At 48.3% G+C, this 21,684-nt stretch overlaps 1 protein-coding gene across 2 annotated transcripts in view; it reads left to right on the forward strand.

The window, feature by feature from the left end:
- Positions 1-21,684, forward strand: part of pparg (peroxisome proliferator-activated receptor gamma) — a 162,939-nt gene that overhangs the window by 106,550 nt on the left and 34,705 nt on the right. For both annotated transcript variants that reach the window (XM_038812670.1, XM_038812669.1), the window contains exons 2-4: positions 10,321-10,554; positions 11,481-11,650; positions 17,643-17,781. In XM_038812670.1, the coding sequence (XP_038668598.1) occupies positions 10,329-10,554; positions 11,481-11,650; positions 17,643-17,781 (535 nt within the window). In that variant the 5' untranslated portion in view covers positions 10,321-10,328. The remainder of the gene's footprint in view (positions 1-10,320; positions 10,555-11,480; positions 11,651-17,642; positions 17,782-21,684) is intronic.

Raw genomic sequence — 21,684 nt, forward strand, 5'->3', positions numbered from 1 at the left:
CTGACCAGATTCATTTCAGTAAGGGGAAGTGGAACATACTGCCATGGCCAATGTGACCACTGTCTCGAGATATTTTAAATAAAGGGCTTGTGAGTGAGGAAGTTCATCAAAAGTACCAACAGTGAAATGACCTCAGTTAAAACACGGCTCTATAAATAAATGAATTAATAATGCCTCTGGTTAAAATAGAGCACAAGATAAATGTGACATAAATACGGCAAGTGACTGTACAATAAATCACACCGGGTAATGCTCAGACTGTAAGAAGAAAAAGCAGAGACACAAAGGAAAGTCATAAAAGCGATCAAAGGGTGATTTAAAAAAAAAAAAAATTCTTTCATGGGATGTGAACATCGCTGTCAAAGCCCACGGGCGCGATTCTCCGACCCCCACGCTGGGTGGGAGAATCGCGGGAGTGCCGGGCAAATCACGCCATGCCACCCTGGCACCCGCACGCGATTCTCCCACCCCCCAAAACGGCATGTCGCGTTTTGCGACAGGTCACTCGGAGAATCGCCACTCCGGTCGAGCGGCGATTCTCCGGCCCGGATGGGCCGAGCGGCCTGCCTAATACAACCGGTTCACGCCGGCGCCAACCACACCTGGTCGCTGCCGACATGAACAGCGCGCGACCACTGCGTGTGGGGCCTGTGGGGAGCGGAGGGAGAGTCGAGCACCAGGGGGTGCTCAGGAGGGGTCTGGCCCGCGATCGGTGCCCACCAATCTTCAGGCTGGCGTCTCTAAAAGACGCACTCTTTCCCCTCCGCCGTCCCGCAAGATCACTCCGACATGTCTTGCGGGGCAGCGGATCGGAAGACGGCAACCGCGCATGCGCGGGTTGGAGCAGGCCAATCTGCACATGCGCGGGTGCCGTCATTTAGGCGCCACCGCTTTGACGCTAGCGTCAAGGCCCGGCGCCCGAGATTGACGCACCGCCGCTCCTAGCCCCCTGGGGGTGGGAGAATAGGGGGCGAGGAGCAGCCTCCGACGCCGGAGTGAAACACTCCGGGTTTCACTCCGCCGTCGGCACTTTGTCTCCCTTTGGGAGAATCGCGGCCCACGTTTTTTGTTCATCCTTAATTGCTCTTGAGAAGATGGCAGTCCATCTGGTGTAGGAATATTCACAGCGCTGTTAGGAAGGTAGTTCCAGGTTTGAAGGAATGCAATATAGTTCCACGTTAGAATGGTAATTGGCTTGAAGTGGAACATGCAGCTAGATGGTGTTCCCTTGAGTTTTTGTCCTTGTCCTTTTTAGGTGGTAGACATCACAGGTTTGGAAGCTTCTGTTCAAGGAGGTTTGGCAAGTTGCTGTAGTGCACCGTGTATATGATGCATGCTGCTGCCATTATGCACTGGTGGTGGAGGAAGTGAATGTTTAAGTCGGTGAATGAAGTTGGTGGATGAGGTGCCAGCCGATCCAATGGGTGGCTTTGTCCTCAATGGTGTCAGCTTTCTTCACTATTGTTGGAGCTGCATTCATCCATGCAAGTGGAGACTATTTCATCACACACCTAACTTGTGCAATGTCAGTGTTGGGCAGGTTTTGGGGCATTAAAAGATGGGTTACACGCCACAAAATTCTCACCCTCTGACTTGCTTTTGTAGCCAAAATATTTATATGGCTAGTCCCATTGAGCTAATGATGGAAACAATCAAACTAAAAACCAGTGATAATTTTGCTCCATTTTGTTGCAATAATAAATTTGAAGTCATCAGAAGTGATAACTGTATTCGTCAAAAAACTTCTGTCCAGTTAATTTGCCAAATAGATCTGAAAAATATGTACAGTAATAGAATTAATGATAGCAGTACTATTTTATAAAAACTTTCTATTTCTGAATACTTATCTGTGGGCCCCTGGCGTGGTCACTTCTTGTGACTAAAATTTTGAAATAAGTATTTAAATTTTGGAAGTCAGTGCATTTTCTTACTTAAATCACTGCAATGTACTCTGTGTGTATTTATTAAGGTGTTTTGATGTGATAGGTATTGTATAAATGGAAATTTCATCAGCTCTCTGTAGGTCATGGCATGTTGAAAGCACACCTGATCCTTTATTTTTCAACAATCCCAATTAGTTCCTTTAGTTTCCAAATGGTACAGTTCTGAAAAAGAGTCATATTTAATTCAAAACATTGACTCCATTTCTCTCCCCATGGATGCTGTCAGGCCTGATATGTTTAACAATCTCAATTTAATGCATTGGGCCCCACATCAAGCCTTTACACAGGTGTCCAGCAAGGCAAACATCACTCTTGGAAATAGGTAGAATAAATAATCATCAATCTTCCTTGGAATTGTAGAAAAGGTATCAACAGCAAGTGCAGTGTTCAGGCTGAGTTGAATGCCAGGGAATAATTGGACCCAAGTGAGCAAGAGGAAGGGGTTTAGAGTAGAGTGGGAAAGAGAGCTGTTGAAAGACAACAGAGAGAAGAGAAAGGACAGGGATGATGACTGGGAAGCAAAGCCAGGGAAACAATCACATCAGAGGCGTGTACATCAAATTCTCTCCCCGAGATATTTTGCTAAGTAACGTGATGGAGTGGCTCCCATTTATTTACCAGTTACTCTTCCACAAGGGCAGATTACTGCTCAGCCAAGGAAAGGGGCAGAGCTAGGTGCAAACAGGGATGATGACTGGGAAGCAAAGCCAGGGAAACAATCACATCAGAGGCGTGTACATCAAATTCTCTCCCCGAGATATTTTGCTAAGTAACGTGATGGAGTGGCTCCCATTTATTTACCAGTTACTCTTCCACAAGGGCAGATTACTGCTCAGCCAAGGAAAGGGGCAGAGCTAGGTGCAAACTATGAACAAAAGGTGATTTAAAGCTGCTGTTGAGGCTGAGGCTTGCACCAGTTAGGGGGGAATAAAAATTGAGGCAAAGATATGGAAGGACATTTTCGAGATCTAGCGAGAAAGGAAATATCTAGGAATTGTATAAACTGGGAAATCACGGAGGTGAGGATAAAGAGGCACAGACCTTCAGAGAGACACAAAAAGGATGGGAACATCTGAAACATGGGTTGAGATTTTGCACCCAGGTTTGCGGTGGGCACAAATAGCGATGTTGGCACAAAATCCTACAAGAGGCCAAGGAGAAGAATCTCGCTGGCGTGAGCTTGTGACCGGTTCAACCCCGGCCCCGCTATTGACATAATGAGGGTCCTGCACAGGAAGGTTGGGAACCTAATTTAAATCCCATTAGTGGGCTTCCCCGCTACATTGTCCTCCCACATTAGGATTTCCCATCACATCGGTGAGGTTTGCAACAGGTCTGAAGCAACGTAAACGAGGCGAAGAACCATGCAAGGAGCCCACAGATAAGTACACTCCCGAGGGGAAGGGGGGCATGCCTATGCGGTACCCCAGCACTGACCCCTGGCACTGCTAAGGGGAAGTTTTCTCTGGGAAGGTACAGGGGGGTGGTTCCCTGTGTGCAGGGGGAGGGGGAATCCATGAGTGTGTTCTAGGTTTTATTTTTTAGTGCTGGAGATCAAGACACTCTTTAAAAAGCCAGTGGGTGACGGGGTGAGACATACCTCCCAGCAAAATATGGTGGGAAAAGCCCACTGTGCAGCCATCGTGTTTTTCTTCCCTGAGCCAGCACTACCTGGGCTGCATATTCAAAGACATGAGTTTTTCTGATTGAGGGGACCAGCATTGGAAAAGGAAAGTAATTGAGAGCAATCACCAGTCTTGTTGTTGATCCTGCTCCCAACCATAACCAGCAACCCCCCCCCCGACTCCCTCCAGTAAACCCCTCCCTGTCGTCACGCAGCTGTGTCTGGGTCCATGGCAATCTAAGGCCTTGGATGGTGTAGTACTAGAGGCAACCTCTACTTCCACAGTGGCACTGCTGAAAAATTACGGGCTGCTGGCCTCTGGCCAATAGCTCTTGGCAGGCACTGCTGGGGTCCTTGATCCCATGAAAGGCCTGCCACTGCCCAGTTAAATGCCTGACCTGCACTTAATGGTGCAGGCCTGTTGCTCGTTATGCTTTTACTTAATTTCTCTGTTTTAATAACCTTTGCTCTAGAGTCGCCAGGTATCTTTCTGATACCACCACGAGGTTCAAAGCCAAGTACTGATCAATAACTCAATACACCAGTTAGTAAGTTTCAAACCAAAACACATTTATTGTACACACAGTCAATCACTACTCATGCACAAACTCTACTTACTAAACTATCACTGCTACTAAAGGCCTATACTTAGCTTTCGAATGGCCCACCAGGTTAGAGGCACAATGGCCTTTGTCTAGTTCTGAATCTGCTGGCTTCAAGCTGGTATGGAATAGTAGCTAGGAGCGTCTATCTCGTAGCGTGCGTTGACTGGAGACTTACCTGGTTGGTGCAGCTACTAGGCAGGTCTCTCCTTGCTGAGAGTCACGGTCAAGAGTTCTTTGAGAGCTGCCAAGAGAGCAAACTGAACTTGGGGACTCTATAGTCCCCACGGGTTTTGCGCCCTTTTGGGCAGACCCCGGACTTGGTCCCAATTAATTGGACCATGTCCCAATGGTTTTTATCGATTTCTCCAATACTGGAGCTGTTCCCTGATGGTTGGGCGGGCCCTATGTGTCCGTTGGCCTGCCTTTGCCCTAGCTCCAACTGGCGCCGGGGAGTCTGGTTTGGTCCCGATTGATTAGTATGTAGATGGCTTTTGATTTAGGTTCTGTCTGGGTTCTGCAAACCTTAATACACAGGAAACCTTGCACCTGCTTGTTTTTCCTGTGGCTGGCCAATTTTCCCTATACTCTTTGCGGGCATCCATTTTGGAATCGGGACGTGACCACCCCAGGTGGCTACAGGCCTTACCCAAAATAAATGTGATGGGGGGCTCCTACAGGCTCTCCAGCTGGCGAGGAAGACCCTCTTCCCCCATTGTCTCCATTAAATGCTGTCCAGTAAATTGACATGACCATGTCGAATGAGGTGTGTCATATGTCCGGTCTTCCAATTAACCATGTTGAATGAAGTGTGGTTGTGTTTTAATGGAGCACTAAGTCACAATTACTGATGAACAATACGGTGTCTCATTCCCACAGAAGACATGTAAAACTCTTATGATTTTTTTAAATTAGTTTTGCTGAAAGTTTGCTATTTCAGCTTCTACATTAATCCCCTATGTATGTCACAATCTTCTGCCTTTAAACTGATTTATTTGTGATATTATAATTTGTGTTGTTTACTTCCTCCTTTCCGACTTGGGAGAATTCTTCAATCAGACCAGCCTGTCTGAAGACACTGTTATTGGACACCACAATTTGCCAAAGTATGTTGGGATTACATTAGAACAGAGGAAATTTGGGCTCTCAAGCCCCTAATTATTTTGGGGCAGCTTTTCTCGAGTCTAATATCTCCGGGGTAACTCTTCAGTTCAATCCCACAGAACAGTCCGAAGTCCCCAACTCCATGTGGGAGAACAAACATTTGCCAGGGGTCTGGGGCAGCAGTTCACCAGTTCAAACGTACCAGGAAATTCCCACAGAGACCGGCGCATTGGGACTTCCACGGGATCCCAACGTGAATCTTGGGTCATATGTCCGGTCTTCCAACGATCTGGAGAGTGTGGTAGTCACCACTGATGTATTATACTGTATATATGGGTTTTACGGTAAGGCTCCTATACTACAGGTACGGGGGTAAATCCCTGCCTGCTGGCTCTGCCCAGTAGGCGGAGTATAAATGTGTGCTATCAGTACAGCAGCCATTTCGTCAGCTGCTGTAGGAGGCCACACATCCCTGTGTAATAAAGCCTCGACTACATTCTACTCTCGTCTTGTGGTAATTGATAGTGCATCAGAGAGCGAAAGATCTGGGCCCATTACGGAAAAAAATATCAGCAGATTGAAGGGCTTTTCCCATTCCCCAGTCAAGCAGTGGAGATCTGAAAGTGTCAATTATTTTACCCTGATTTGAATTTGGTGAAGGATAAAGAATTATTCTGAATGGTGAGGTGCTATTTCAAAATCCAAGGTACGTAAAGTTGCTTTTAGCCTTGAAACCTCTAGAACTGCTAAGAGATGCAAAAACAGACACAGGAAATAATGATCAGATTTTATCACCAAATAAATAAAAATACATCTGTGATTAGCCACCTTTCAGCACACCATGGCCCATTCTCTGCAAAATGAAAATGCCTGGTATATTGGTCCCTCCACTACATGGACATTTATTAAGCCTGCGACAAACAGGATGTACCTAATATATATACAGCAAAATGAGATTTGAAACCATATTAATTAATGTTAACTAATGTAACAAAGTGACCAAAACTTATTTTCCGTTTTTGGTGCAAGTTTGAGGTGAATAATAAAAACCCACAAACCACACACACTGTAACAAGTTTTGACTGTGTTCCATTTGACATATCTTTCAACTTTAAGGTTGCACAAATATAGCAAGTAAATTTCTTTGTGGGATCTCTGTAGCACCACTGAAGAAGCAGCATTACTTCAGGAACTGAGTGACTCATGAAGATGGTCCATCATTATCTTCTCCGTGTAACTAAGGATGGGCGGGGAATGTCGCCTCGCCAATATCTCCCACACGCCCAAAACGCAATGACAAAAAAAATCAACCTTCTGAGCCTAGAGGGAAGGCTATGCATGGAATTATATACATTTCCAGAGTTGGAGATCAATCTTGTTTGATTGTTGTCCCCTTATTTCACTAGCATGATGAGTCTAGTGTAGAGAATGCTGCATGCTGTTGGCAGACAGTGACACCCCCAGTGTTAGCATGAACACAGCACATGTAACATAACCACAGCATGTTTATTGATTTGATAACTTGCTGTTGGTTTCCAGAAACTAGTATTTTCTATATATTTTTACTGCTGACCATAAGTTTCAGGAGTTAAATCTAATCAGTAGTTTAATACATTCTCGCATATAAATGTGCTTACCGTATTTCAAAGTGAATCTACAGTGAATAAGTGAAATGCCTAATTCCCTGTAAAAACTTTTTTTTCATTTTAAGAAAATGCATTTGGGTTGTTTAACTTATTGTTTTAATTGTTTCTTTTTTTTAAGTGGCATGTTGTAAGTGTGATCAGCAAACAACTTGCAGCTGTATTTATTTAAATGTAAATTGTTTCTGTTCCTGCTACTCCATGTAATGTAAGAAGTCTGAAACTTGCAATCTCCTGCAGTGAATGTTCACTGCCCTAAAATTATGCTGATACGATCTGGTGAAACAAAGGAAGTATTTGTTCTGAATTTGGCTCCATTGTTGCTGAAACTCTGTAAACGAATAACGCAGCTTTTGCAAATATAATGGCTAATTGTTGTAATTTAATAAAGTTAGCATCTCTACATTGTATAGTTTCATAATCCGAAAGCATTTTTTATGCCTTGAATCCAATATGCATTAGACACGCTTAAACTGAGTGACCTTAATTTACAAAGCATACAGCTGTATTTGCAACGCATACAGCTGATTGCATCAACTAGGAAATCATTATTTGCAGGAGATTTGAAGATAACTTATTAACAGCTGAACTATATAGTTCTTCTGAAGTACTTGATGCAGCAGAAATATGTTTTTGAGTTCAAAAGACTGATCGGAAAAATTTAGCCATTTAACCTTTGCACCATGGGTTATTATGCCTAAATACCTCCATGAATTTTCTTTCACGCAAGTTTCTTTTGACTTACGAAAGTAGATCTACATGGATGTACAGAATCCGCATATATAATTTCTAATTGTTAAATAAGGCGCATGAAATGCAATCTGTTGTTTCTGTTTTGATGCAACAACGTAACTATCGTACACTGAAGGACCAGCAGAATTAAAATTTGAAAAAGGTTAATTACAAAGTTATAATTAAAGACCTCAGACTGTTGGGCAGGTTTTAACCAGACTCGAGTAGTGCTCACTTGCCTTGTTAAGCAACGCAGAGAAATTTAGATCAGAAAGATTAAAGGGCAATAGTGTACATGCTTCATGAGCTATTTCATGACAGTTCCTGTGCTGATCTTATCAGTTCTGGTTTTGCGCCAATTTATTTCTACGGTGAAATATGCACCTGGCAATCACAAATGCAGAGAGGTAGAAATTAGGCTGAGCCTGCTTTCAGGTTCCGACTGTTTGTCGCAAAGGCAGCGGGCGTCAAAATCAAGAGTCCAAGGATTGATAGAAATTGATCCTCATGCCTCATCTGAAAAATTGGAATGGGTTAAGGGCACTGGTCATGTTTCCAAAATCAAATTGTGACTGCCTGCCTCATTGGAAGTGGTCCTCAGGTAAGGTTCAGGAGCAGGAGTGGAATTGAAACTGCCAGGGGGCGCTGGGAGGAGGTGACCTCCAGGCCTGTGGAGTCGTGTTGAACACTCTTAACTCCACAAGGTTTTTTTTTTAAACAATTAAAACTTACCAGTAGTTGCCCTCAAGGATCACACAGAAGAATCCTGGCTTAAGCATAGACAATAACTGACCCGCTCATCAGAAACAAACTTTTTTAATTAATGGCCGCCAATGCCTATTTTAGGCATCCATCTCATCTGATGTTGACACAAGATGGATCGGGTACAGGAAGTAGGAGTACTCTTTTTCCCAACATATTAGGACTCAAATGTTCTATTTTTGCCTGTAGCACTGGTGAACATCTATCCCCATATTTTTGAAATAATAATAATAATCTTTTATTGTCACAAGTATGAAGTTACTGTGAAAATCCCCATTCTGGCGCCTGTTCGAGTAAGCTTCTACAGGAATTGAACCCACGCTGCTGGCTTTGTTCTGGCATTACAAACCAGCTGTCTAGCCCACTGAGCTAAAGGGTCATTGTTCTGAGAATCCTTTTGAAGAGCTCTGCTAACCATGACCGATCTGAAATCAATTTCCAACATAAGCTGGATCATTTCAATACAGTGGCATGAATGTACTTGGGGCAGGTGTCAGAAGGCTGGGGGACCTGTTCATAGACGGGAAGTTTGCGAGCCTGGGTGAGCTGGAAGGGAAGTTCAGGCTCCCCCCGGGAACACCTTTAGGTACATGCAAGTAAGGGCGTTTGGCAGGTGGCGGGGTTCCCCCTGCTGCCGCCGCGTGGGGTCCGGGACAGGGTGCTCTCGGGGGTATGGGTTGGAGAGGGGAGGATCTCGGAAGTGTACCAGGTGATGCAGGAGGTAGACGAGGCCTCGGTGGAGGAGCTGAAAGATAAATGGGAGGAGGAGCTGGGTGAGGAGATTGAGGAGGGAACATGGGCGGATGCCCTAGAAAGGGTGAACTCCTCCTCTTCGTGTGCGAGGCTTAGCCTTGTACAGTTTAAGGTACTGCATAGGGCTCATATGACCGGGACACGGATGAGCCGGTTTTTTGGGACCGAGGACAGGTGTATTAGGTGCTCAGGGAGCCCAGCAAACCATGTCCACATGTTCTGGGCATGCCCAGCGCTGGGGGAATTTTGGAAGGGTGTAGCATGGACGGTATCGAGGGTGGTAGGATCCAGGGTCAATCCAGGCTGGGGACTCGCAATATTTGGGGTTGCAGTGGAGCCGGGAGTGCAGGAGGCCAAAGAGGCCGGTGTTCTGGCCTTTGCGTCCCTAGTAGCCCGGCGGAGGATTCTTCTTCAGTGGAAGGATGCGAGGCCCCCAAGCATGGAGGCCTGGGTCAACGATATGGCAGGGTTTATTAAATTGGAGAGGGTGAAATTTGCCCTAAGGGGGTCTGTGCAGGGGTTTTTCAGGAGATGGCAACCATTTCTAGATCTCCTGGCAGAACGGTAAAAACAAAAGGTCAGCAGCAGCAGAAACCCGGGGGGGGGGGGGGGGGGGGGGGTTGTCTCTTTGTTTATGTTTTGGGTTGAATATCTGTTTTTTGCCAATGACGGGCATTAATTTATTGTTTCTCTTTTGTGTTTACGGCGGAGGGGTTCTGTTTTTTTTTCTTCCTTTTTTGTGAAAATGTGAAAATTTGAATAAAAATTATTATTTTTTTAAAAATGAATGTACTTGGGGATACATTCCTGCTGGTTATGCATTATGTGATGTGTAGTGACATCAGCAATTGTATGAGCAACACTCTTGATAAACCTATCACGGTGTTTTACAAGAATCCAGACTGTGGGCATCTCCATTCCTTTATACTTTGCAGCATCAAAGATATATAACAGTTTGTCTGACAACTTTTCAGGAGCAATGTTCCCATTTTAATATGCGTATCATATTGTATATCGTATGAATTATTTGGCATGAAATCTGGAATGCTTACTGTGGTATTATTGGCTATTCCGTTTGTGTTGTGCAATAATCTAAGCAGAATTCCTTACATTAAAAACCCACAATAATTTTCCATTTTTACTTTTCTTTTTCTCAGGACCAAAAATGGTAGATACACAACTGCCTTTATGGCCCATCAATTTTGCCTTGGGCACAATGGACCTGTCGGAATTTGCCAACCATTCACATTCCTTCGATGTAAAGCCATTTGCTACAGTGGACTTTTCCACTGTTTCTCCAGTTAATTATGAGGATCATGCTTCAACCTCTTTCAGAATTGATGAGAATTCTTCAGACTATAAATATGATGAAAGATATCTGGATTATCAAAGTATGTTATTTGTTTCATTACGTCTTATAGGACAACAAATCTAATGAAAGCTATTATTTTTCAAAATTTTCTCTTCATTATTTTTAAAATATGTATCATAGTATTTGAATTTTTATTATCATACACAATGTGCATGTGATTAAATGCTTCCTTTTACGCCTAACCTCAAAGGGATAAGGGATTTGTTTAAGAAGATTTATTGGGGGGGGGGGGAGAGAACAAATGAAATGGTTATTAAAAGCATTATTCTAAACAGATTAAAAGAACAAGCACGTGAAGTAAAGTTGGGAAACCAGCTATATATCCTGCAGGGAGAAGGCAACGTTTAAACACATGTTAAATGCTCTGGGAAGCTGTACCATTGAGGTGCAGGGAATTGGGCCTGAATATTTTACAATTAAGATAGAACATAGAACAGTACAGCACAGAACAGGCCCTTCGGCCCTCAATGTTGTGCCGAGCCATGATCACCCTACTCAAACCCCCCCCCCCCCAACCTTACTTTTTAGGACACTACGGGCAATTTAGCATGGCCAATCCACCTAACCCGCACATCTTTGGACTGTGGGAGGAAACCGGAGCACCCGGAGGAAACCCACGCACACACAGGGAGGACATGCAGACTCCGCACAGACAGTGACCCAGCCGGGAATCGAACCTGGGACCCTGGAGCTGTGAAGCATTTATGCTAACCACCATGCTACCGTGTAATGGCGCGGAGAAGTTTATTCAATTCTAGATAAGTGAAAAATGTTCTACTTGAATGTCAAAACTGGAAATTCCTGCTTGAAGCTGCTCGTCATTTTATGAATATCTTTTCTTTACAATAATTTAATGCCAGGTGTAAAATTAGTCTCCGTGTCCTCTAATGCTAAATTGGCATAACATGTGAATTTTGAATGAATAAAAGATTTATCTTTGCACAGGTACTATTAAAGTTGAACCATCTTCCTTAAATGAAAAATCCGGAAAAGAACCTTCATTTTCAAAGTTACAAGAAGATTCATCAAATTCAGCCCTGTCTATTGAATGTAGAGTATGTGGAGATAAGGCCTCAGGTTTCCATTATGGGGTCCATGCATGTGAAGGATGTAAGGTTTGTTGAATTTATGTTCCTATTGCTAATCTAGATGTAACAGCATTTGTGTAGAATACTACTGGTTTTTTTTTTAAATAATTTTTATTGAAATTTTTACAAAATATAAACACCTTAACTCTATTAACAAAGCAACCACGGTAACACCCCAAGAACAATACCCCCCCAACTACAAAAGCAACTACAAACAAAAGGGAAAAAAACAAAAGAGCACCCAAACAACAAAAGGGAAAGAGATAGCACCCGCCACATCCCACAGACCCATGTACACAGTTCTCCCTCCCCCCGATCCAAACCCCCCCCCTTGGTTGCTGCTGCTGTCGGCCTATTTCCCTACCGTTCCGCCAGGAAGTCCAGGAAAGGCTGCCACCGCCTGAAAAACCCTTGTACTGATCCCCTCAGGGCAAATTTCACCTTCTCCAATTTAATGAACCCCGCCATATCATTGATCCAGGCCTCCACGCTTGGGGGCCTCGCATCCTTCCATTGGAGCAATATCCTCCGCCGGGCTACTAGGGACGCAAAGGCCAGAACACCGGCCTCTTTCGCCTCCTGCACTCCCGGCTCCGCTGCAACCCCAAATATTGCGAGTCCCCAGCCTGGCTTGACCCTGGATCCCACCACCCTCGACACCGTCCTTGCTACCCCCTTCCAAAACTCCCCCAACACTGGGCACGCCCAAAACATATGGGCGTGGTTCGCTGGGCTCCCTGAGCACCTAGCACACCTGTCCTCGCCCCCGAAAAACCTACTCATCCTCGTCCCAGTCATGTGGGCCCTATGCAGCACCTTGAACTGTATGAGGCTAAGCCTCGCACAGGAAGAGGAGGAATTCACTCTCTCCAGGGCATTCGCCCACGTCCCCTCCTCAATCTCCTCACCCAGCTCCTCTTCCCATTTACCCTCCAGTTCGTCCACCGAGGCCTCGTCTACCTCCTGCATTACCTGGTATATGTCCGAAATCCTCCCTCCTCCAACCCACACCCCCGAGAGCAACCGATCCCGCACCCCTCGTGGGGGCAGCAGGGGGAATCCCTCCACCTGCTGCCTGGCAAACGCCCTCACCTGCATGTACCTAAACATGCTCCCCGGGGGGAGCCCAAACTTCCCCTCTAACTCCCCCAAGCTCGCGAACCTCCCCTCCACAAACAGGTCCCTCAACCTCCTAGCCCCTGCCCTGTGCCAGCCCAGAAATCCGCCATCAATGCTCCCTGGGACAAACCGATGGTTCCCCTGTATCGGGGCCTCCATCGAGCCCCCCACTTCTCCCCTGTGCCGTCTCCATTGCCCCCAAATTTTGAGGGTAGCCGCCACCACCGGGCTCGTGGTATACCTCGTTGGAGGGAGCGGCAACGGCGCCATTACCAGCGCCTCCAGGCTCGTGCCCACACAAGACGCCGCCTCCATCCTCTTCCATGTTGCCCCTCCCTCGTCCATTACCCACTTATGCACCATCGCTGCGTTGGCAGCCCAATAGTACCCACAGAGGTTGGGCAACGTCAGCCCACCCCTATCCCTGCCTCGTTCCAAGAACACTCTTCTCGCCCTCGGAGTCCCATGCGCCCACACAAATCCCGTGATACTCCTGTTGACCCTCCTAAAAAAGGCCTTCGGGATAAGGATGGGAAGGCACTGGAACAGGAACAAAAACCTCGGGAGCACCGTCATCTTAACGGACTGCACCCTCCCCACCAGTGACAGCGGTAACATATCCCACCTCTTAAACTCCTCCTCCATCTGCTCCACCAACCTTGTGAGGTTGAGCTTGTGCTGGGCCCCCCACCTGGGCCCCTAGGTACCTGAAGCTCTTCCCTGCCTGCTTCAGTGGGAGCCTACCAATCCCCCCCTCCTGGTCCCCCGGGTGCACCACCAACACCTCACTCTTGCCCAGGTTCAACTTATACCCCGAGAAACCCCCGAATTCACTAAGAATCCTCATCACCTCCGGCATCCCCCCCCACCGGGTCCGCCACATACAGCAACAGGTCATCCGCGTACAGCGACACTCGATGCTCCTCCCCACCCCGCACCAGGCCCCTCCAGTTCCCTGACTCCCTCAATGCCATGGCCAGGGGCTCAATCGCTAACGCGAAGAGCAAGGGGGACAGGGGGCACCCCTGTCTCGTCCCCCGGTACAGCCGAAAGTACTCCGACCTCCTCCTATTTGTGGCTTCACTCGCCATCGGGGCCTCGTAGAGCAGCCTCACCCACCGGATAAACCCCTCCCCAAACCCAAACCTCTCCAACACCTCCCACAAATACTCCCACTCAACCCTATCGAAGGCCTTCTCCGCATCTAACGCCACCACTATCTCCGCCTCCCCTTCCACAGCCGGCATCATAATGACATTGAGGAGCCTTCGCACGTTTGTATTCAACTGCCTTCCCTTCACAAACCCCGTCTGGTCCTCATGAATGACCCCGGGCACGCAATCCTCTATTCTAGTGGCCAGGATCTTTGCCAACAGCTTAGCATCGGCGTTCAGCAGCGAAATCGGCCTATATGATCTGCACTGCAGAGTCTCCTTGTCCTGCTTCAGGATCAAGGAAATCAGCGCCCGTGACATAGCTGGGGGCAAAGCCCCCCCCCCCCCCCCCCCCCCCCCCCCTTGCCTCGTTAAAGGTCCGGACCAACAGGGGGCCCAACAGGTCCAAATACCTTTTATAAAATTCCGCCGGAAACCCGTCCGGCCCCGGCGCCTTCCCCGACTGCATGCTCCCTATCCCTTTGACCACCTCCTCCAGCTCGATCGGCACCCCCAGTCCCTCCACCTGCTCCTCCTCCACCCTTGGGAATCGCAGCTTGTCCAAGAAGCGCCCCATTCCACCCCCCTCCACCGGGGGCTCCGACCGGTACAGTTCCCCATAGAAGTCACTGAAGACCCCATTAACATCTACTCCCCTCCGCACCACTTTCCCAGCCCCATCCGTCACTCCCCCAATCTCCCTGGCCGCATCTCGCTTCCGGAGCTGGTGCGCTAGCATCCTGCTCGCCTTATCCCCGTATTCATACACCGCCCCCTGTGCTTTCCTCCACTGAGCTTCCGCCTTTCTGGTAGTCAATAGGTCGAATCTGGCCTGAAGGCTACGCCTCTCCCCCAGCAATCCCTCCTCTGGGGCCTCCGCATATCCCCTATCCACCTGCACCATCTCCCCTATCAGTCTCTCCCTCTGCTCCCCCCTCTCCCTATGGGTTCGGATGGAGATCAACTCCCCCCTCATCACCGCCTTCAATGCCCCCCAGACCGTCCCCACTCAGACCTCCCCGTTATCATTGGCCTCAAGGTACCTCTCGATACATCCCCGAACCCCCTCGGCCACCTCCTCCTCTGCCAGCAGCCCCACCTCCATGCGCCAGAGCGGACGTTGGTCCCTCTCTTCCCCCAGCCCGAGGTCCATCCAGTGCGGGGCATGATCTGAAATGCCAATGGCGGAGTATTCCACATCCTCCACCCTCGACACCAACCCCCTGCTCAGGACAAAAAAATCAATCCTCGAGTAGGCCTTATGTACGTGGGAGAAAAATGAGTATTCCCTGGCCCTTGGCCTCGCAAACCTCCAGGGATCCACCCTCCCCATCTGGTCCATGAATCCCCTCAGCACCTTAGCCGCCACCGGCCTCCTAACCGTCCGGGACTTGGATCGATCCAATGGGGGATCCAGTACTGTGTTGAAGTCCCCCCCCCCCCCATGATCAGGCCCCCCACCTCCAGGTCCGGAATGCGGCCCAACATACGTCGCATAAATCCCGCATCGTCCCAATTTGGGGCATAAATATTCACCAACACTACCCGCTCCCCCTGCAGCTTGCCACTCACCATCACGTACCTCCTGCCACTGTTAGCCACCACCTTCAACGCCTCAAATGACACCCTCTTCCCCACCAGGATCGCCACCCCCTTACTCCTCTCATCCAGCCCTGAGTGAAATACTTGGCCCACCCATCCCTTCCTCAGCCGAACCTGGTCCACCACTCTCAGGTGTGTCTCCTGGAGCATGGCCACATCCGCCTTCAGCCCCTTCAGGTGCGCAAATACCCGGGCCCGTTTGACCGGCCCATTCAGCCCCCTCACATTCCAGGTTATCAGCTCGATCAGAGGGCTCCCTGCCCCCCCTCCACTGCTGATTAGCCATACCCCATCCCTTGCCCACCACCGACCAGCGTCCCCCGCTCTGCCAGTTTCTCATGGCGGCAACTCCCCCCCCCCCCTCCCTCCCTCCAGCACCCCCTGCATCCTCCAGCTCCTTCCAGACCGTTTCAGCAGCAACCCGGTCTCCCCCCCCCCCCCCCCCCCCAGGCTAGGACCCCTCCTAGCCGCGCCCCTCCCTCCATAGCACTCCCGTGAGCCAGCTAACTTCTGCTGACCCCGGCGACTCCCGTCCTACCTTCGACTCCTCCCCACGTGGGACTACCCCTCTTCCATTGTGCCCGTCAACGGGTCCTTCCCCCCCCCCCCCCCCCCCCCCCCCCCCCCCCGCTCTTGCGTGGGAAAAGAAAACAGCCAGCCACGACCCGCGCTTCTCAGCACCGGCCCCGCCCCCACCATCTCCCAGCGCGGGAAACCCGCAGAAAGCCCGCGCTTTCTTCCCTGCCCGGCCCCGCCTCCTCCAGGGCTACTCCCATTGTCAGTCCCCCCCCCCCCCACCAGCTCCCCGAACTCCCCGTTTATCCCCTCTGCCCGAACCCGTCCAACCGACCCCTGCATAAATACCCATATAGAAAAGACAATACGACATCACCCCACCCACCCTAAGGCCAACCCACATCTTACACTAAACCAAGCAAATACAAATGCAGTATTATACAGCATCCCCCATCCTAGACCCTCAGTTTGAGTCCAATTTCTCAGCCTGCAAAAAGGCCCACGCCTCCTCCGGGGACTCAAAATAAATGGTGCCGATCCTTATAGGTGACCCACAGACGCGCCGGCTGCAACATGCCGAACTTCACACTCCGTCTGTGGAGCACCGCCTTCGTCCGGTTAAACCCGGCCCTCCGCCTCGCCACCTCCGCACTCCAGTCCTGGAAGATCCGCACCTCCGTGTTCTCCCACTTGCTGCTCAGCTCCTTCTTGGCCCACCGGTGCACACACTCACGATCCACGAACCGATGAAACCTCACCAACACCGCCCGCGGCGGCTCGTTCGGCTTGGGCCTCCTAGCCAGAATTCTGTGAGCCCCCATCAGCGAGTTTAACATAGTCACCACATAGGCCGCTAGGTCCGACCCCTCCAGCCCCTCCGTGAGGCCCAGGATCCGCAAATTCTTCCTCCTCGACCGGTTGTCCAGCTCCTCGAACCGCTCCTGCCATCTTTTATGGAGCGCCTCGTGCATCTCCACCTTCCCCGCCACGGCCACGACCTCATCCTCCCTTTCGGAGGCCTGCTGCTGCAGCTCCCGGACCGCAGCCCCCTGGGCTGTCTGGGTCTCCATTAGTTCCCTGTTGGTTACCTTCAGCGACTCCAGCAGCTCCAACTTAAGCTCCTGGAAGCAGCGCAGCAGAGTCGCCTCTGCTCCTGGGCCCACTGCCTCAGCTCCTCGAGGCCTCCGCCGGCCGCCATTTTTTCTTCCTTCCCCCATTTTTTTCAGGGGTGCTTTCTCCGGTTTTTTCCTTACCCCACTCCTGGTCCGGACCATAGGACCGTTGTGGTCGACTCCTGACCTCTTCCCCCGTCGGGATTTGCCGCTACAGCTCCGTTGGGGGCCCTGAAAAGAGCCCCAAAGTCCGTTCTCAGCGGGAGCTGCCGAATGTGCGGCTTAGCTCCTCGTTGCCGCCACCGGAAGTCAGAATACTACTGTTTAAAGGTTTAATTGAAAAATATTGTGTGCAATAGACAGATCAACTTGTTGTTCTGTACATATTTAGCCCAGGAATTTAAGACCAAATACAAAAAGAAAAGCACAAGTTGTTCAATATCTTCCGAACAGGATTAATTATTTCATTTTGTATACATATGTTCCATCCATGGCATGATTTGATTTGCGCAACAGGGATTTTTCCGGCGAACAATCAGGTTGAAGTTGATGTATGACAGGTGTGACCTAAACTGCAGGATTCAGAAGAAGAACAGGAATAAATGTCAGTACTGCAGGTTTCAGAAATGCCTGGCTGTCGGCATGTCGCATAATGGTAAGTGCAAGTGAAACTGTCTCTTTGTAACTTCTGTGCATAGATTTTTCACACTCTTCAGAAAATTCTACGGTTTAGGATACAGCAAATGGAAAAAGTGACGTGTAAATACAACAACCATCAAATTTCCCTCTTTCAATTCCCACCCCATTCACCATCACACCAGTCTTTAGGTAACAATAGGCAGCAATATTAAATTGCACCTCAGAACCTCCTATTTGCTACTAGAGAGTGTGCATGAAAGCTTTAACTCACTATTGCTCTTTGGGGAAGTATATCTTTCAGCAGTCTTGCTGCAATCAGTAACTGAGCTTGTGAAGATTCACGAGTGTGGACTTGTATTTTACAGCTGAGCTGCAGTACGTCAACGCATTCTTCTTGTATTCAACCTTGGGATATGGGTGTTGTTAGCAAGGTCAGCACTTATTGCCTATCCCTAGATGCCTCTGAAAAGGTGGTGGGCATACTTCACTAGATCCTATTAAGACATTCGTAGTCTGGGGTAAATCAATGGTGAGTATTTATTAACTTCAAGAGACTGTATACATTGGTGCAGAAAAGCTCTTAAGCTGGGAGCTGACACCAAGTTTCATTCTAAGGGGATCAGGGCTATGGGGAGAAGGCAGGAGAATGGGGATGAGAAAATATCAGCCATAATTGAATGGCGGACAGACTCAGTGGGCCGAGTAGTCTAATTCTGCTCCTATGTCTTATGGTCTTACACATGGCTCTGACGAACACTACTCTGACCCCTTGGTACGGGTCATGTGTTCTCTTACATTACTGTGTGGGTGGTACTCAGTCCCACGTGAGCTTTTTATGTGCTCTTATATGACACCTTCCCCACCCTATGTTTTTGATCCAGCGTATTTACATGCTATCGCAGTTTACCCCATGTATTTACATTTGTACTACTACATTATTTCCTCCTCAAGATTTAGTTCATAGGTTGGGGGAGAGAGGTGGTTGCTGGAGGCCTTGCAATCGTTCCACATCTTGTTTTCATTGCTGTCAGAGGTAGGCTCTGTCGCTGTAGGTAAACCTTGTTGAATTGGAGGTATTTCTGGCATTTGGGTGTCTTTCCAGCCTTTATTTTTCCATTCTTTGGCATCGAACTCTGGCATCGAAGACTCTTGCCGATTCCACAATTGTCGTGATAGATGGTGGTTAGTTTAACCCATTCTTAATGGGCTAGGTGAACTCTGGGTCCTATAAGTCTCTGTAAGGGTTTAATTTTCTTCACTTGCTTCATGCAGCTTGTCATGATGCATGCTGGGATGAAAAGTGACTCTTTCTGTTGTGAGGGTGGGACTTTGTTGTGAACTCCCACTTCCGTTTGGCTGTGTGGTGTGCTGTTGTCAGTGGATCGCTGCTACTCTGTTCTGACATCGTTTGAGGCACCGCTGGCTGGAGATTGCAGAGTCTGCTCTGTGGTGTCCGAGTTTATCTCTCCAACTGACATGGGGTCGGAGGTTGAGGCTCTTGTCATTGCTGGTTCTTCTCTTGACTATAATCTACTCAAGGTGCCATGGTAACCATCTGAGGGGTTGGTATTACAATCTTGGACCAGACCCTAACATTTGCTCGCATAGAACATAGAACAGTACAGCACAGAACAGGCCCTTCGGCCCTCGATGTTGTGCCGAGCCATGATCACCCTACTCAAACCCACGTATCCACCCTATACCCGTAACCCAACAACCCCCCCCCCTTAACCTTACTTTTTAGGACACTACGGGCAATTTAGCATGGCCAATCCACCTAACCCGCACAACTTTGGACTGTGGGATGAAACCGGAGCACCCGGAGGAAACCCACGCACACACGGGGAGGACGTGCAGACTCCGCACAGACAGTGACCCAGCCGGGAATCGAACCTGGGACCCTGGAGCTGTGAAGCATTTATGCTAACCACCATGCTACCGTGCTGCCCTGGACACACCGTATGCCCTGCATACTGGACAGGAAACCCATCAAAGGTCAAAAAACATTTCAAAATAAAGTTAGCAAGCACAGGATTACCTGCCAGCTTATCCATAAAGAGTTCTTTGAAAAGACTACTTGGAGAGAGTGAGAAATCCTATCAGTTTCATGCTGAATCCCGGACAGCCTTCTGCAGAAGCTGCTGTTCAACTCACAGCCCAAAACTAAACTGACTGCCTGCCCTGGCTCCTGCCATTGCATCATTCCCATTCCATTACCTACTTGCTTAAGTTGAAACACAGTGGGCGCGATCTACTGGCCACGTCCCACCTAAACCAGGGTGCGACGCAGCCGGTAGATCCCAGGAGAGGCCTCCTCAGGATTACTCCTCGCAATGTCTAACCAGATCTTGCGAGACGTCGTGAACCGTGTCCTGCCCAGACACGCACAGCTAAGTGAGTTTAAAAACATCTTTTTGAATTGTGGGCATGAGACCCATGCAGACACGGACAGTGACTGGGGGCCGGGATCGAACCTGGGCCCCCGGCGCCGTGAGGTGGCAATGCTAACCACTGCGCCACCATGCTGCCCAGAAAAGTAGATGTCTGATCCATGGTTAAAATTTTTAAATTGCAGGTTCAGCTTTGAGGTTTCCAGAAATCCAAGATAGCACCACATTATGCTTCTGCACAAAGGGTTTTCCCATGCTTTTTGGTTTTGGCGGGCTCCCGCAGTAATGACATTCATGATCTCGGCATTTAATCTTTTTTCAAATGGCTGCTTAGACAATATTCCTGGGTTTTGAAAGCATGAATCCTAATTTTTTGCTGTTTTTTTTAAGCTGCCTGCTCGGTCGTGATTAATCTTAAATTTGTTTTCTTCATTCGGAGCAAGCTCGACCGCCACGTATTTAGGCCCCAATTTTGGAATTGGGTTTCTTGGACTCCAATTTAAGTGACAATTCCTGACCACTGCAGTCTTGCCTTACTGACTCTGCACACTCCGGGTATCGAAGCTGGAAATCCACAGGATTCAGTGGAGTCTTCTGCTGTAGTGAGGAATTTAATTTCTGCCTTCAGCTTCCAAGCCTTTCTTTGGAACTTTTCTCTGGCAATTTCTCTCTGCACCTTCGCCCCTTGAACTATTTTTTTAGGTCAGAATACTTCTTTGATTTTTCCTTCAGGTTTCCAGGACTTTAATTTTCTTCTGTAATCTCTGCACAGTTTTCAGCTGGTCTATTCTTGCTGCCACCATGGGCAAAGTTCAGGAAATTTTATTACGGTATTTGTAGCATGAGGTAGTTCATCAGTACGTATTTATTAATTACTAGAAACTATATACTTAGGTACAGTAAAGCTCTAAGCTCGGAGCTGTCTTCGTGCTTGCTTCTGCTCATGACTGTCCAATGCTGACCCCCAAGGTGTGGGTCATGTGTTCTCTAGCATCACTGTGTGGGCAGTATTGTATTCAGTCCCTCTACATGCCAAAATCTTATAATACAGTGGGAACTATCATCTTGGATTGTGTATATGTTTTACCACTAGCTGACCTCCAAAAGTGACAATACTAATAAAGCATGCTGTTTTGCCAGTTTGATAACTATAACGTAAATTGTACAATTGCACCACAAACTTAAAGACTAGATCTAAAATTTGATGGACCGAGGTGGAATGATCTTTCGGAGGGTCAGTACAGACCTGATGGGCAGAATGGCCACCTCCTACACTGTAGGGATTCCATAATTACCCATCTGTGCTAAGTTTGCTTTTGCTGCAAATGGCCTCAGCCACTGGCTATTCAGAGGAGAAATCAGCCATGGTTCCCTTTAGCTTGCTGTCTAACAGCCTCTGTAGAAAATCCATGTGTATTCAGGTGCAAACAGGATTGAGCTGGGAGAAATAGTTCAATGGTCGTGTGTTCTGCCAACAAGCAAGCTTACATTTTGTGAACAGTGGTACTTTACGCCCTAACATTAAATCA

This window comes from Scyliorhinus canicula, chromosome 11, assembly GCF_902713615.1.
Source record: "Scyliorhinus canicula chromosome 11, sScyCan1.1, whole genome shotgun sequence".
Classification (NCBI taxonomy): Eukaryota; Metazoa; Chordata; class Chondrichthyes; order Carcharhiniformes; family Scyliorhinidae; genus Scyliorhinus; species Scyliorhinus canicula.